General features: G+C 43.7%; 1 protein-coding gene across 1 annotated transcript; it reads left to right on the top strand.

The window, feature by feature from the left end:
- The first annotated feature begins 2,113 nt into the window (after window positions 1-2,113).
- On the top strand, window positions 2,114-6,420 carry LOC129861250 (ADP-ribosylation factor-like protein 8A). Its single transcript, XM_055932497.1, has 7 exons — window positions 2,114-2,735; window positions 3,490-3,570; window positions 3,792-3,865; window positions 3,977-4,070; window positions 4,251-4,318; window positions 4,390-4,460; window positions 4,570-6,420. The coding sequence occupies exons 1-7, from the start codon at window positions 2,613-2,615 to the stop codon at window positions 4,623-4,625; spliced, it is 567 nt and encodes a 188-aa protein (XP_055788472.1). The 5' UTR covers window positions 2,114-2,612; the 3' UTR covers window positions 4,626-6,420.
- The last annotated feature ends 5,562 nt before the right edge of the window (window positions 6,421-11,982 follow it).

Here is an 11,982-nt window from a genome sequence, read left to right as displayed (position 1 = left end):
ACAGAATTGATCAATAAATGTTGATATGTAAAACAGAAAGTGAAATACAGAAGAGCTACGATGACGACCCCCTTCTTTCCAGCAGAGGGCAAGTGTCGTGAATTGAGAACATAATATGCGGAGAGTCCCTCTTTATCTAGCGCCTTGGTGTTTCTGATTAGCGTCATGGCAGCAACGTCAAGACTTCTGGTTTTCCCGAATTTGCCTTCAAAATAAAAGTCTGCAATAAAACGCATAATGTTAAAATAGTGTTTCAAAATTATAACTACAGAAATCTAAACTAAAGATAATTGCTTCTTTATATGTGATAAATAATATTATACGATGGAGCACATTGAGAAATGTCTGGATCTTAAGTAAATATATTGTACAGACACTATTGATCTACCACTAGAGTCTACATACAGTATATGGTGTTATTTCTGACTGTGGTCTAAATACACAGCAGCCCTTTCTACACCACTCATTCCATTGCTCCCAATGCAATACACTGTAGGCCTATAAATTACAACATTGCCTTATAGAGAAAAAACGATTCTATGTACCAATGTAAAAGTGGGGTTGGGAGTACTAAGTAGGATCTGTAGAATGTGGTGTCATTTCACGGAGTCCTGAATAATACAGAGTGTTGCTGTCCTAATAGTCTTTGCTCTATAAGCCAATATGTATTCCATAGACAGTGATTTGCATTGTGGCCAATGGAATGGATGGAGTAAAAGGCCAGCAACACTACGTATTATTCAGAGCTCCATGAAATGACATCATATAAATATACATTCTACAGACCCTACTGAGTATTCCCTACAATACTTTTACTGCGGCACCCGGAAAAAATGTTGCTCTATTAACCAATATGTACTGCATATACCGTGATTCACATGATTTCACTTTGGAACATTTAATGCAACTTTTACTTAAATATGAACAAATGTGAATCATTGGTAATGTTTAGACATTTATTTGTCATATATCATTAATAAATACAGGATAACAGTGGTAACACCTGGTCACTGACAATGATGAGACAGCCTATAGAGAGGAGGTCAGAGACCTGGCAGTGTGGTGCCAGGACAACAACCTCTCCCTCAATGTGATCAAGACAAAGGAGATGATTGTGGACTACAAAAGGAAGGAGGAGGGCTGAGCGTGCCCCCATTCTCATCGACCGGGCTGTAGTTGAGCAGGTTGATAGCTTCAAGTTCCTTCGTGTCCACATCACCAACAAACTATTATGGTCCAAGCACACCAAGACAGTCGTGAAGAGGCCACAACAAAACCTATTCCCCCTCAGGATACTGAAAAGATTTGGCATGGGTCCTCAGATCCTCAAAAATGTATACAGCTGCACCATCGAGAGCATCCTGACTAGTTGCACCACCGCCTGGTATGGCAACTGCTCGGCCTCCAACCGCAAGGCGCTACAGAGGGTAGTGTGTACGGCCCAGTACATCACTGGGGGCCAAGATTCCTGCCATCCAGGACCTCTATGCTAGGCGGTGTCAGAGGAAGGCCCTAGAAATTTGCTGAAGACTCCAGCCATTCTGGTCATAGAGCGCCAAGTTTAGGTACAAAAGGCTTCTTAACAGCTTCTACCCCCAAGCCATAAGACTGCTGAACAGCTAATCGAATGGCTACCCAGGCTATTTGCATTAACCCCCCCCCCCCCCTTTTTTTTTACACTGCTGCTACTCTGTTTATTATCAATGCACAGTCACACTACCCCTAACTACATGTGCATATTACCTCAATTACCTCGACTAACCTGTACCCCCGCACATTGACTCGGCACTGGTACCCCATATATATAGCCTCTTTATTGTTATTTTATTGTTGCTCATTTATTTTTACTTGAATTTATTTAGTAAATATTTTCTTAACTCTTATTTTTCTTAAAACTGCATTGCTGGTTAAGGGCTTGTAAGAATTTCACGGTATTCGGCGCATGTGACAAATAACATATGATTTGATATTGCGACACGTGGGGGACTTTTGTTTTGAAAATAATCTGAAATTGCGTGACCAGAAGTCCTTTTTTAGTGTTGCTGACGAGACGCTGATGCAAATATTGTTTGTGGCTGATGTGGTTCTGAAACCCCACCCAATGAGGAAGAACAACCCGTAACAGGGTTTCCACTAGTTACCACAGCCACAAAGTAAAAATTGTCTATATCGTAAAAATGTATGAAAACAAAAAATAGTTTTTTGGTCTTAATTTTTGGTTAGGTATACGGTTAGCATGTAGTTAAGGTTATGGTTAAGGCTTAAAATCACATGTTACGAACATAAATTGTATAAATGTGCAGGGTTTATGACTTTGTGGCTGTAGTAACCAGTGACGACCCTTGTCAGGCAGGAAAAGACAAACAGGGAGGAAGGAGGCGTAGTAAACAAGGCAGATAACTACAACTTACTTGAAATAATAGTGCCAATACTTGCGCACAAAATATATTGTTTAGCGAATATTCATGATAGGCACGTTATTCGACCGTTAGTAATACGTTTTGTACCCTGTGTTGTCACGGCAAGCTAGACAACTTGCAGCTAACGTTACAGCTAGCTAGCAGGCTAGCAAGCTCAAGTTCCAGTAGCATTGCCATCACAACGCGCCCAGGATGATCGCATTGATCAACAAGCTCCTTGACTGGTTCAAAACACTGTTTTGGAAGGAGGAAATGGAGTTAACATTGGTGGGACTCCAGTATTCGGGCAAGACAACCTTCGTTAATGTGATCGCGGTACGGTCAATCTGCTGTCATCTGATGGTGTCCATTGTTGTTAAACAGATCGAGATGTTTGCTCGTGCTCCACCAATGCCAGTTCTGTTAGCTAAGCAGCTAGCTGGCTTCTGCTATCATAACCATGTTCTATGTTTCAATCGTGTTTCTGTAACCTGATATTTTGTAATGATACTATAGCTAGCTAGTTTAGCGAGGAAGCTAGCTAGTTTAGCGAGGAAGCTAGCTAGCTAGCTAGCTGGTAAACTAGCTGGCTCTGTGTGGTCCCAGACATGCTTTGGCGGTGATGATGACCCTAACTAGTGTGGTTAGCTAACGACAACATGCACATGAGGCATGTAGCAGTATAACGTTAGTCCATCATCACATCTGTCTAGTCAAGACAATCAGGTGTTTTCATTCAGTTCACTTGATGTGCATTCAATCTTGTCTGTGTCTTCTCTCTTTCCTGAATTGACTAGGATAACAGTTTTATGAGCAACATTACCATATTTCAGTAATATTTTATTAACCATAGTTAGTTGCCAGGCCCTAATTTTTTATAAGTTATCTATCTGGATTTTGGCTATCGAATACTATTAAATTCATAGGAATGTAATTCATAGAACAGGAGTCCCCATTCAAGTCAATAAATCAACTGTTCTATTCTTTCTATGAATTAATCCTATCCGAGATAACTTTTGAAAAACTGGGCCCAGATGATTTGAACATAACTTAAAATGTAACCCACTTTATTCTTTCCCCTTGCTTGCAGTCGGGCCAGTTCAATGAAGACATGATTCCCACAGTGGGCTTCAACATGAGGAAGATCACCAAAGGAAATGTCACCATCAAGGTCAGTATACTGCCAGGTTAGAGGTCAAGCCACTTCATGGTCATCTCTTGATTCATGTCTTTTTTGCTACAGAGGGAGTAGTATGAAGTGGAGGGGGTGATCTTGGATGGTCCCTGTGATTGACTGTGACCCATTTCAGCTGTTTTATTAAATGTGAAAGGTTGAAAACTGATTAGCTTCGCAGTGTCAATGTTGTGTTGATGTTTTGATCTCATCCTTAGCTGTGGGATATCGGCGGTCAGCCTCGATTCAGGAGCATGTGGGAGCGATACTGCAGAGGAGTCAGTGCCATTGTGTGAGTAACAGCACCCTCCTATCCCCTTGTGCAGGAAGTAGTCAATTATATTGGTAGCTTATTTCAAATAAGGATATTTATTGTAACTTTTGAAACCATATCATTTTTAAGGTACATGGTTGACGCAGCTGACCCAGAAAAGACAGAGGCGTCTAAGAATGAACTACACAACTTGTTGGACAAGCCCCAGCTCCAGGGTATTCCTGTGAGTACCTCCATACAGTGCTAGCTGATCCAGTAGCTACAGTAGGTCTACTACTGGACTTTGTCCAACTTTCCAGTGTTTCCTATGCTCCTACTTGGTCTTGTCATGCAGGGCTCCCTTGAAAAACACACCGTGGTGTCTGAAGAAAGATTCAATACTAATATTGTTTCCCCCTCACAGGTTCTTGTCTTGGGGAATAAGAGGGATCTTCCTGGGGCGCTTGATGAGAAGGAGCTGATTGAGAGAATGTAAGTATCAGTGTCTCTGTCTGTCTCTCTTTCTCTGTCTGTGATGCTCATGTCTCCTCTGTGGTCCACAGGAACCTCTCGGCCATCCAAGACAGAGAGATCTGCTGTTACTCCATCTCCTGCAAGGAAAAGGACAACATCGGTAAGCATCCGACGTCTCTGACTTGTTCTAGCTTATATCACAGAAAATGTTACCTTTTAGTTTTCCTGTGTATTTCATGGCATTTAAACACCTGTTATTTCACCTCCAGATATCACGCTACAGTGGCTGATCCAGCACTCTAGAACCAAGCGGAGCACTTCATGAGAACCTCATCTCAAGACCTAGGCCTTCACCTGTCCCAATTCCCCTGACCTCTGTCCTCCCCAGCTTGTCCATACTCCCCTTTTCTTTGGATGGCCCTCTCTTGCCAAGACCCCCCCCCCCCCCCCCCCCCCCCCCCCCCAGCCCGATTCCACTCACCTGAAGGGAGCCTGGAAACCTTTATTTGCAGTGTTCATTTTCTTTTTGTAATATAACACTTCTTGTGACCTATGACCTCTGATGGATAAAGTGGTACTTAGCTGCCCTGATGTTCATAATATGTCATACTTCATCATCTGTGTTGATGTTGAGGGTTATATTCAACTGATCCAGAGACAGGCCAGAGTACAGAACATAACCTCTGTTCCCAATAGGTAGAGAAGACTGGAGTCTGAACACTGCATCACTTAGCAGCTTCAAAGTCAACTTTACCACACTGATATCACATTTCAAACTGGATTTATGTCTTAGACCACTGGTTCCCAACCTTTATCGGTTACTGTACCATCGACTGAATTTTGCTCTGCCCAGTGTACCCCAGAAGTACCCCATGTATATTTTACCAGAAAGCCTATGTTCTCATGGATCTTCTCAAGTACCCCCTGTGGGTAGGCCAAGTACCCCCTGTGGGTAGTGTCCCTGGTTGGGAACCACTGTCTTTGACCATAGTCCTATTACTTCCCAACGACAGTGCCCAACTTAAGTGGTACTGTGTGTAATGGTACTGTATGTACCTTTTGAAGGGGGAGTGTTACAACATTTGATTGAAATACTTGGAGTTTGCACAAGTCTCTTCATTTCTCTCTTCTCTAAAGGCTAATGGGAGGTGTTGTTAAAGATGTCCTTGATGTAATCTCTATTGTGATTCTATATACATTTGCATTATGTCATCTTCTCTGTCTGTTGCTCGTCCTGACACACTTTTGGTAGTTTAGAAACAGCAGGAAGATTTTCTTTAAACTAAGCAACATGGACAATTTTAATTTCCATTAGCCATGTCAATGGGCAATCAATATCTGCAACACATGGTTTAAAAACAAAATATAAATGTTTAGATTTATGCATCTTTTCACATTTCCTGTCATTGATTTATATCATTATGCAATAGTTCCTTTCCACCCAGTAATGTACAGATACTATTTGGCCAGTTTTCATGTCATTACATGATCATGAATAACCCATTTAGAAATTGAAAATCTGTGATAAAGAAGTCCCCCAGATAAATTGAGATTATACAGGTGTCAGACAATATAATCTAGGTGTTGGAAATGTCATATTAACTAATGATGAAGGCTTCTAATTTTATATAAACTTCCATGTCTATGATATTATATTACCTCCCACATGGCCAACATCGCCAACGTAACCATTGACAACCGCCACATCTTTGCTTTTTTGTTTGCATGCAGGGGCATAAGTATTTGTGGGACCTTTGAGAATTAACTATAAATTGTTATTTTTTTATGGCAAATATAGTAAATACTATATCTGTTTTAACCTGTTTGTACATTATTGTTTCAATTAAGTTGATGATTGTGTTTTTAATAGGATGTGCTTATGTATGATAACGAAAAACATTGAAAACCACTTCATACATGGTCTGCAGAATTCATATGATTGTTGCCACACAGTACTCGCAGTGGCTTTAGATTGTTGATGATGGTTGGTGCTTTTCATGTGGTGTCATGTGTATGTTTGTCTGGCTGTTTTTATGTATATGAAAGAATCAATGTGGGAGAAAACGTAGTGTTTTGGTTGTTCTCTAATTAAAGGATCCATGCCACGGCACTCGTCACAACCTGAGGAACAGTGCCTCTCATTTCTAATCACTGCAGTCAATGAGGATAATAGCTGTGGCTCCGACAACTGCTACCTCTGAGAATTGTACTTCCCATGACCAGTGTGGCTAAAGGTGCAATCTACAGTTGTTATATCCACTTTTGGACTTATAAATTAATTAAATAATACCCATTGTTTCTTGAAGAATATATCACAAATGCCTCATGAGCTTAGTTCAACTGTCGTACCTCATCAGAACCCAAAATAGAAGCTTCTTTTACTCCATTGTTTGTCAACATTTTTTTTTTTTTTAAGATTCTAAAAAAAGTAAATCTCAAACACTGTATAGCCTTAAAACATGCTTAAAAATATAATTCTGATATATTTGCATCCACAGCTCTTTCTATGAATTTGATAGTGGCTCCATTTCTCCAGCTGCATCCCTCAGCATTTTATCAATCAATCAAATGTATTTTATAAAGCCCTTCTTTACATCAGCTGATGTCACAAAGTGCTGTACAGAAACCCAGCCTAAAACCCCAAACAGCAAGCAATGCAGGTGTAGAAGCACGGTGGCTAGGAAAAACTCCCTAGAAAGGACGGAACCTAGGAAGAAACCCAGAGAGGAATCAGGCTATGAGGGGTGGCCAGTCCTCTTCTGGCTGTGCCGGGTGGAGATTATAACAGAACATGGCCAAGATGTTCAAACGTTCATAAATGACAAGCAGGGTCAAATAATAATAATCACAGTGGTTGTCGAGGGTGCAACAGGTCAGCACCTCAGGAGTAAATGTCAGTTGGCTTTTCATAGTCGATCATTGAGAGTATCTCTACCGCTCCTGCTGTCTCTAGAGGGTTGAAAACAGCAGGTCTTGGACAAGTAGCACGTCCGGTGAACAGGTCAGGGTTCCGTAGCCACAGGCAGAACAGTTGAAACTGGAGCCGCAGCACGACCAAGTGGACTGGGGACAGCATGGAGTCATCAGGCCAGGTAGTCCCGAGGCATGGTCCTAGGTCTCAGGTCCTCCGAGAGAGAGAGAGAGAGAGAAAGGCTTTGTTATTGTTTCAACTACGGATAGGCCCTTGAAAGAGTTGTTGCTCTCTGTCCTCAGTTAGGGCTTGTCTTTGAATAGTAAGATAGTGAAAGCCCTATAGGGACTGCATTAGGCACTTAAGTAAAAAATATATATAATTTTCGGGCAAACAACAAAATATTATTTTCTGAAACTATTTCTAAAGGATTTGCTTAAGGGAAGATCCAAGCCTACCGACATAATATTATTTAAGCAGGAGTTGCATTGAGGTAACAGCAGGGGGCAGTAGGTTCCCGTCGCAGATCATTTCTGTGTGATTGAGAGGAGACTATACGGCAGTCAATCCCTCTAAAATTATTTGAAACACACACATGGTCTAAATGTGTGTGTGACGTTGTAGTGAGTATTCTGGGGGCAGTTTGTTAATGAAAGGAGGTTGTGCATTAGACTGAGGACGTTTAGCTGGATTGGTGGTTAATGACCTCAGGACTGTCACTTGGAGCTGAACTGAGCAGTCCACTGGGTTGGACCATTATGCGTCTTCTGCCTGTTTCCCACAATGCTGCCCTGTGACAAATTCATACCGCTGACTGGCACTTTCACACATTTGATGTTTCAAATCATAGATTTTAGTGATCTGTTGTGACTGTATATTGTTTCTCTGTATATTTCATTATATAACAATTACCATTTTAGATTTAGTCAAAGGCTGGTATGGAACAGGGATTTGTGAACCAAGAACTCTACACCTAAACCAGTAGACGACAGAGACTGTACATTCTCAAATAGCTGGGATCTTTTAATGTTAATTGTACTTTACTGACTCTGTTTTACAAATCTTTCATTGAGAGTATTTTAACTTTTTGTATTGTTTGTTGGTTTGGCAATTCCACTGTCAGGGCCCTCAGGTCAGGGCCCTCAGCAAGTTACTTGGAATCAAACTGACAGGCCTGGATGAGATCTTTAAGGTCAGGGCCCTCAGCAAGTTACTTGGAGTCAAACTGACAGGCCTGGATGAGATCTTTAAGGTTAGGGCCCTCAGCAAGTTACTTGGAATCAAACTGACAGGCCTGGATGAGATCTTTAAGGTCAGGGCCCTCAGCAAGTTACTTGGAGTCAAACTGACAGGCCAGGATGAGATCTTTAAGGTCAGGGCCTTCAGCAAGTTACTTGGAGTCAAACTGACAGGCTTGGATGAGATCTTTAAGGTCAGGGCCCTCATCAAGGCTCACAAAATAATTTTAGACCCCCCCCCTCCCCCCCTGTACCCGGACTTTGAACTACTCCCCTCTGGGCGCAGGTATAGGGCACCCCTCGACAGGGAAAACAGAACTAGACAATAATTTGTGCCAGGTGTGATATCCCTCCTAAATAGCTCGGGCTAATGTTCCTATCGACCCTGTAAGGCCAGCAGGCTAATGTTCCTATCTACCCAGTAAGGCCAGCAGGCTAATGTTCCTATCCACTCAGTCAGGCCAGCAGGCTAATGTTCCTATCCAGCCAGTAAGACCAGCAGGCTAATGTTCCTATCGACCCTGTAAGGCCAGCAGGGTAATGTTCCTATCGACCCTGTAAGGCCAGCTGGCTAATGTTCCTATCCACCCAGTAAGACCAGCAGGCTAATGTTCCTATCGACCCTGTAAGGCCAGCAGGCTACTGTTCCTATCGACCCTGTAAGGCCAGCAGGCTAATGTTCCTATCTACCCTGTAAGGCCAGCAGGCTAATGTTCCTATCCACCCAGTAAGACCAGCAGGCTAATGTTCCTATCCACCCAGTAAGGCCAGCAGGCTAATGTTCCTATTGACCCAGTAAGGCCAGCAGGCTAATGTTCCTATAGACTCAGTAAGACAGGGCAGGATAATGTTCCTATATACCCAGTAAGGCCAGCAGGCTAATGTTCCTATCGACCCTGTAAGACCAGCAGGCTAATGTTCCTATCCACTCAGTAAGGCCAGCAGGCTAATGTTCCTATCCACTCAGTAAGGCCAGCAAGCTAATGTTCCTATCTACCCTGTAAGACCAGCAGGCTAATGTTCCTATCCACTCAGTAAGGCCAGCAGGCTAATGTTCCTATCCACTCAGTAAGGCCAGCAGGCTAATGTTCCTATCCACCCAGTAAGGCCAGCAGGCTAATGTTCCTATAGACTCAGTAAGGCCAGCAGGCTAATGTTCCTATCGACCCTGTAAGGCCAGCAGGCTAATGTTCCTATAGACCCAGTAAGGCCAGCAGGCTAATGTTCCTATCCACCCTGTAAGGCCAGCAGGCTAATGTTCCTATAGACCCAGTAAGGCCAGCAGGCTAATGTTCCTATCCACCCAGTAAGGCCAGCAGGCTAATGTTCCTATAGACCCAGTAAGCCAGCAGGCTAATGTTCCTATCCACCCAGTAAGGTCAGCAGGCTAATGTTCCTATCCACCCAGTAAGGCCAGCAGGCTAATGTTCCTATAGACCCAGTAAGGCCAGCAGGCTAATGTTCCTATCCACCCAGTAAGGTCAGCAGGCTAATGTTCCTATCGACCCTGTAAGGCCAGCAGGCTAATGTTCCTATCGACCCTGTAAGGCCAGCAGGCTAATGTTCCTATCGACCCTGTAAGGCCAGCGGGCTAATGTTCCTATCCACTCAGTAAGACCAGCAGGCTAATGTTCCTATCCACTCAGTAGGACCAGCAGGCTAATGTTCCTATCCACTCAGTAAGACCAGCAGGCTAATGTTCCTATCCACTCAGTAAGGCCAGCAGGCTAATGTTCCTATCCACCCAGTAAGACCAGCAGGATAATGTTCCTATAGACCCATTAAGGCCAGCAGGCTAATGTTCCTATCCACTCAGTAAGGCCAGCAAGCTAATGTTCCTATCAACCCTGTAAGGCCAGCAAGCTAATGTTCCTATCAACCCTGTAAGACCAGCAGGCTAATGTTCCTATCCACCCAGTAAGACCAGCAGGCTAATGTTCCTATAGACCCAGTAAGACCAGCAGGCTAATGTTCCTATAGACCCAGTAAGACCAGCAGGCTAATGTTCCTATCAACCCTGTAAGACCAGCAGGTTAATGTTCCTATCTACCCAGTAAGACCAGCAGGCTAATGTTCCTATCCACCCAGTAAGACCAGCAGGCTAATGTTCCTATCCACCCAGTAAGACCAGCAGGCTAATGTTCCTATAGACCCAGTAAGACCAGCAGGCTAATGTTCCTATCCACCCAGTAAGACCAGCAGGCTAATGTTCCTATCCACCCAGTAAGACCAGCAGGCTAATGTTCCAATCCACCCAGTAAGACCAGCAGGCTAATGTTCCTATAGACCCAGTAAGGTCAGCAGGCTAATGTTCCCATTGACCCAGTAAGGAGAGCAGGCTAATGTTCCTATCGACCCTGTAAGGCCAGCAGGCTAATGTTCCTATCCACCCAGTAAGACCAGCAGGCTAATGTTCCTATAGACTCAGGAAGACCAGCAGTCTAATGTTCCTATCCACTCAGTAAGACCAGCAGGCTAATGTTCCTATCCACCCAGTAAGGCCAGCAGGCTAATGTTCCTATCCACTCAGTAAGACCAGCAGGCTAATGTTCCTATAGACCCAGTAAGGCCAGCAGGCTAATGTTCCTATAGACTCAGTAAGACCAGCAGGCTAATGTTCCTATCCACTCAGTAAGACCAGCAGGCTAATGTTCCTATCCACCCAGTAAGACCAGCAGGCTAACGTTCCTATAGACCCAGTAAGACCAGCAGGCTAATGTTCCTATAGACTCAGTAAGACCAGCAGGCTAATGTTCCTATCCACTCAGTAAGACCAGCAGGCTAATGTTCCTATCCACCCAGTAAGACCAGCAGGCTAATGTTCCTATCGACCCTGTAAGGCCAGCAGGCTAATGTTCCTATCCACCCAGTAAGACCAGCAGGCTAATGTTCCTATCCACCCAGTAAGACCAGCAGGCTAATGTTCCTATCGACCCTGTAAGGCCAGCAGGCTAATGTTCCTATCCACCCAGTAAGACCAGCAGGCTAATGTTCCTATCCACCCTGTAAGACCAGCAGGCTAATGTTCCTATCGACACTGTAAAGCAAGCAGGCTAATGTTCCTATCCACTCAGTAAGACCAGCAGGCTAATGTTCCTATCCACTCAGTAAGACCAACAGGCTAATGTTCCTATCCACCCAGTAAGGCCAGCAGGCTAATGTTCCTATCCACTCAGTAAGACCAGCAGGCTAATGTTCCTATCCACTCAGTAAGACCAGCAGGCTAATGTTCCTATCCACCCAGTAAGACCAGCAGGCTAATGTTCCTATAGACCCAGTAAGACCAGCAGGCTAATGTTCCTATAGACTCAGTAAGACCAGCAGGCTAATGTTCCTATCCACTCAGTAAGACCAGCAGGCTAATGTTCCTATCCACCCAGTAAGACCAGCAGGCTAATGTTCCTATCGACCCTGTAAGGCCAGCAGGCTAATGTTCCTATCCACCCAGTAAGACCAGCAGGCTAATGTTCCTATCCACCCAGTAAGACCAGCAGGCTAATGTTCCTATCGACCCTGTAAGGCCAGCAGGCTAA

This window comes from Salvelinus fontinalis, chromosome 8 (assembly GCF_029448725.1).
Source record: "Salvelinus fontinalis isolate EN_2023a chromosome 8, ASM2944872v1, whole genome shotgun sequence".
NCBI classification, from domain to species: Eukaryota; Metazoa; Chordata; class Actinopteri; order Salmoniformes; family Salmonidae; genus Salvelinus; species Salvelinus fontinalis.
Note: the sequence above shows the minus strand (reverse complement) of the source record. Positions and strands in the feature narration are given on the sequence as shown.

Bases quoted from the DNA above. Each gene is read 5' to 3' on its own strand.
- LOC129861250 (XM_055932497.1), top strand. From the start codon at position 2,613: ATGATCGCATTGATCAACAAGCTCCTTGACTGGTTCAAAACACTGTTT. The intron at 3,866-3,976 runs GTGAGTAACAGC...ATCATTTTTAAG, and splicing joins AGAGGAGTCAGTGCCATTGT to GTACATGGTTGACGCAGCTG. The intron at 4,461-4,569 runs GTAAGCATCCGA...TTTCACCTCCAG, and splicing joins CAAGGAAAAGGACAACATCG to ATATCACGCTACAGTGGCTG.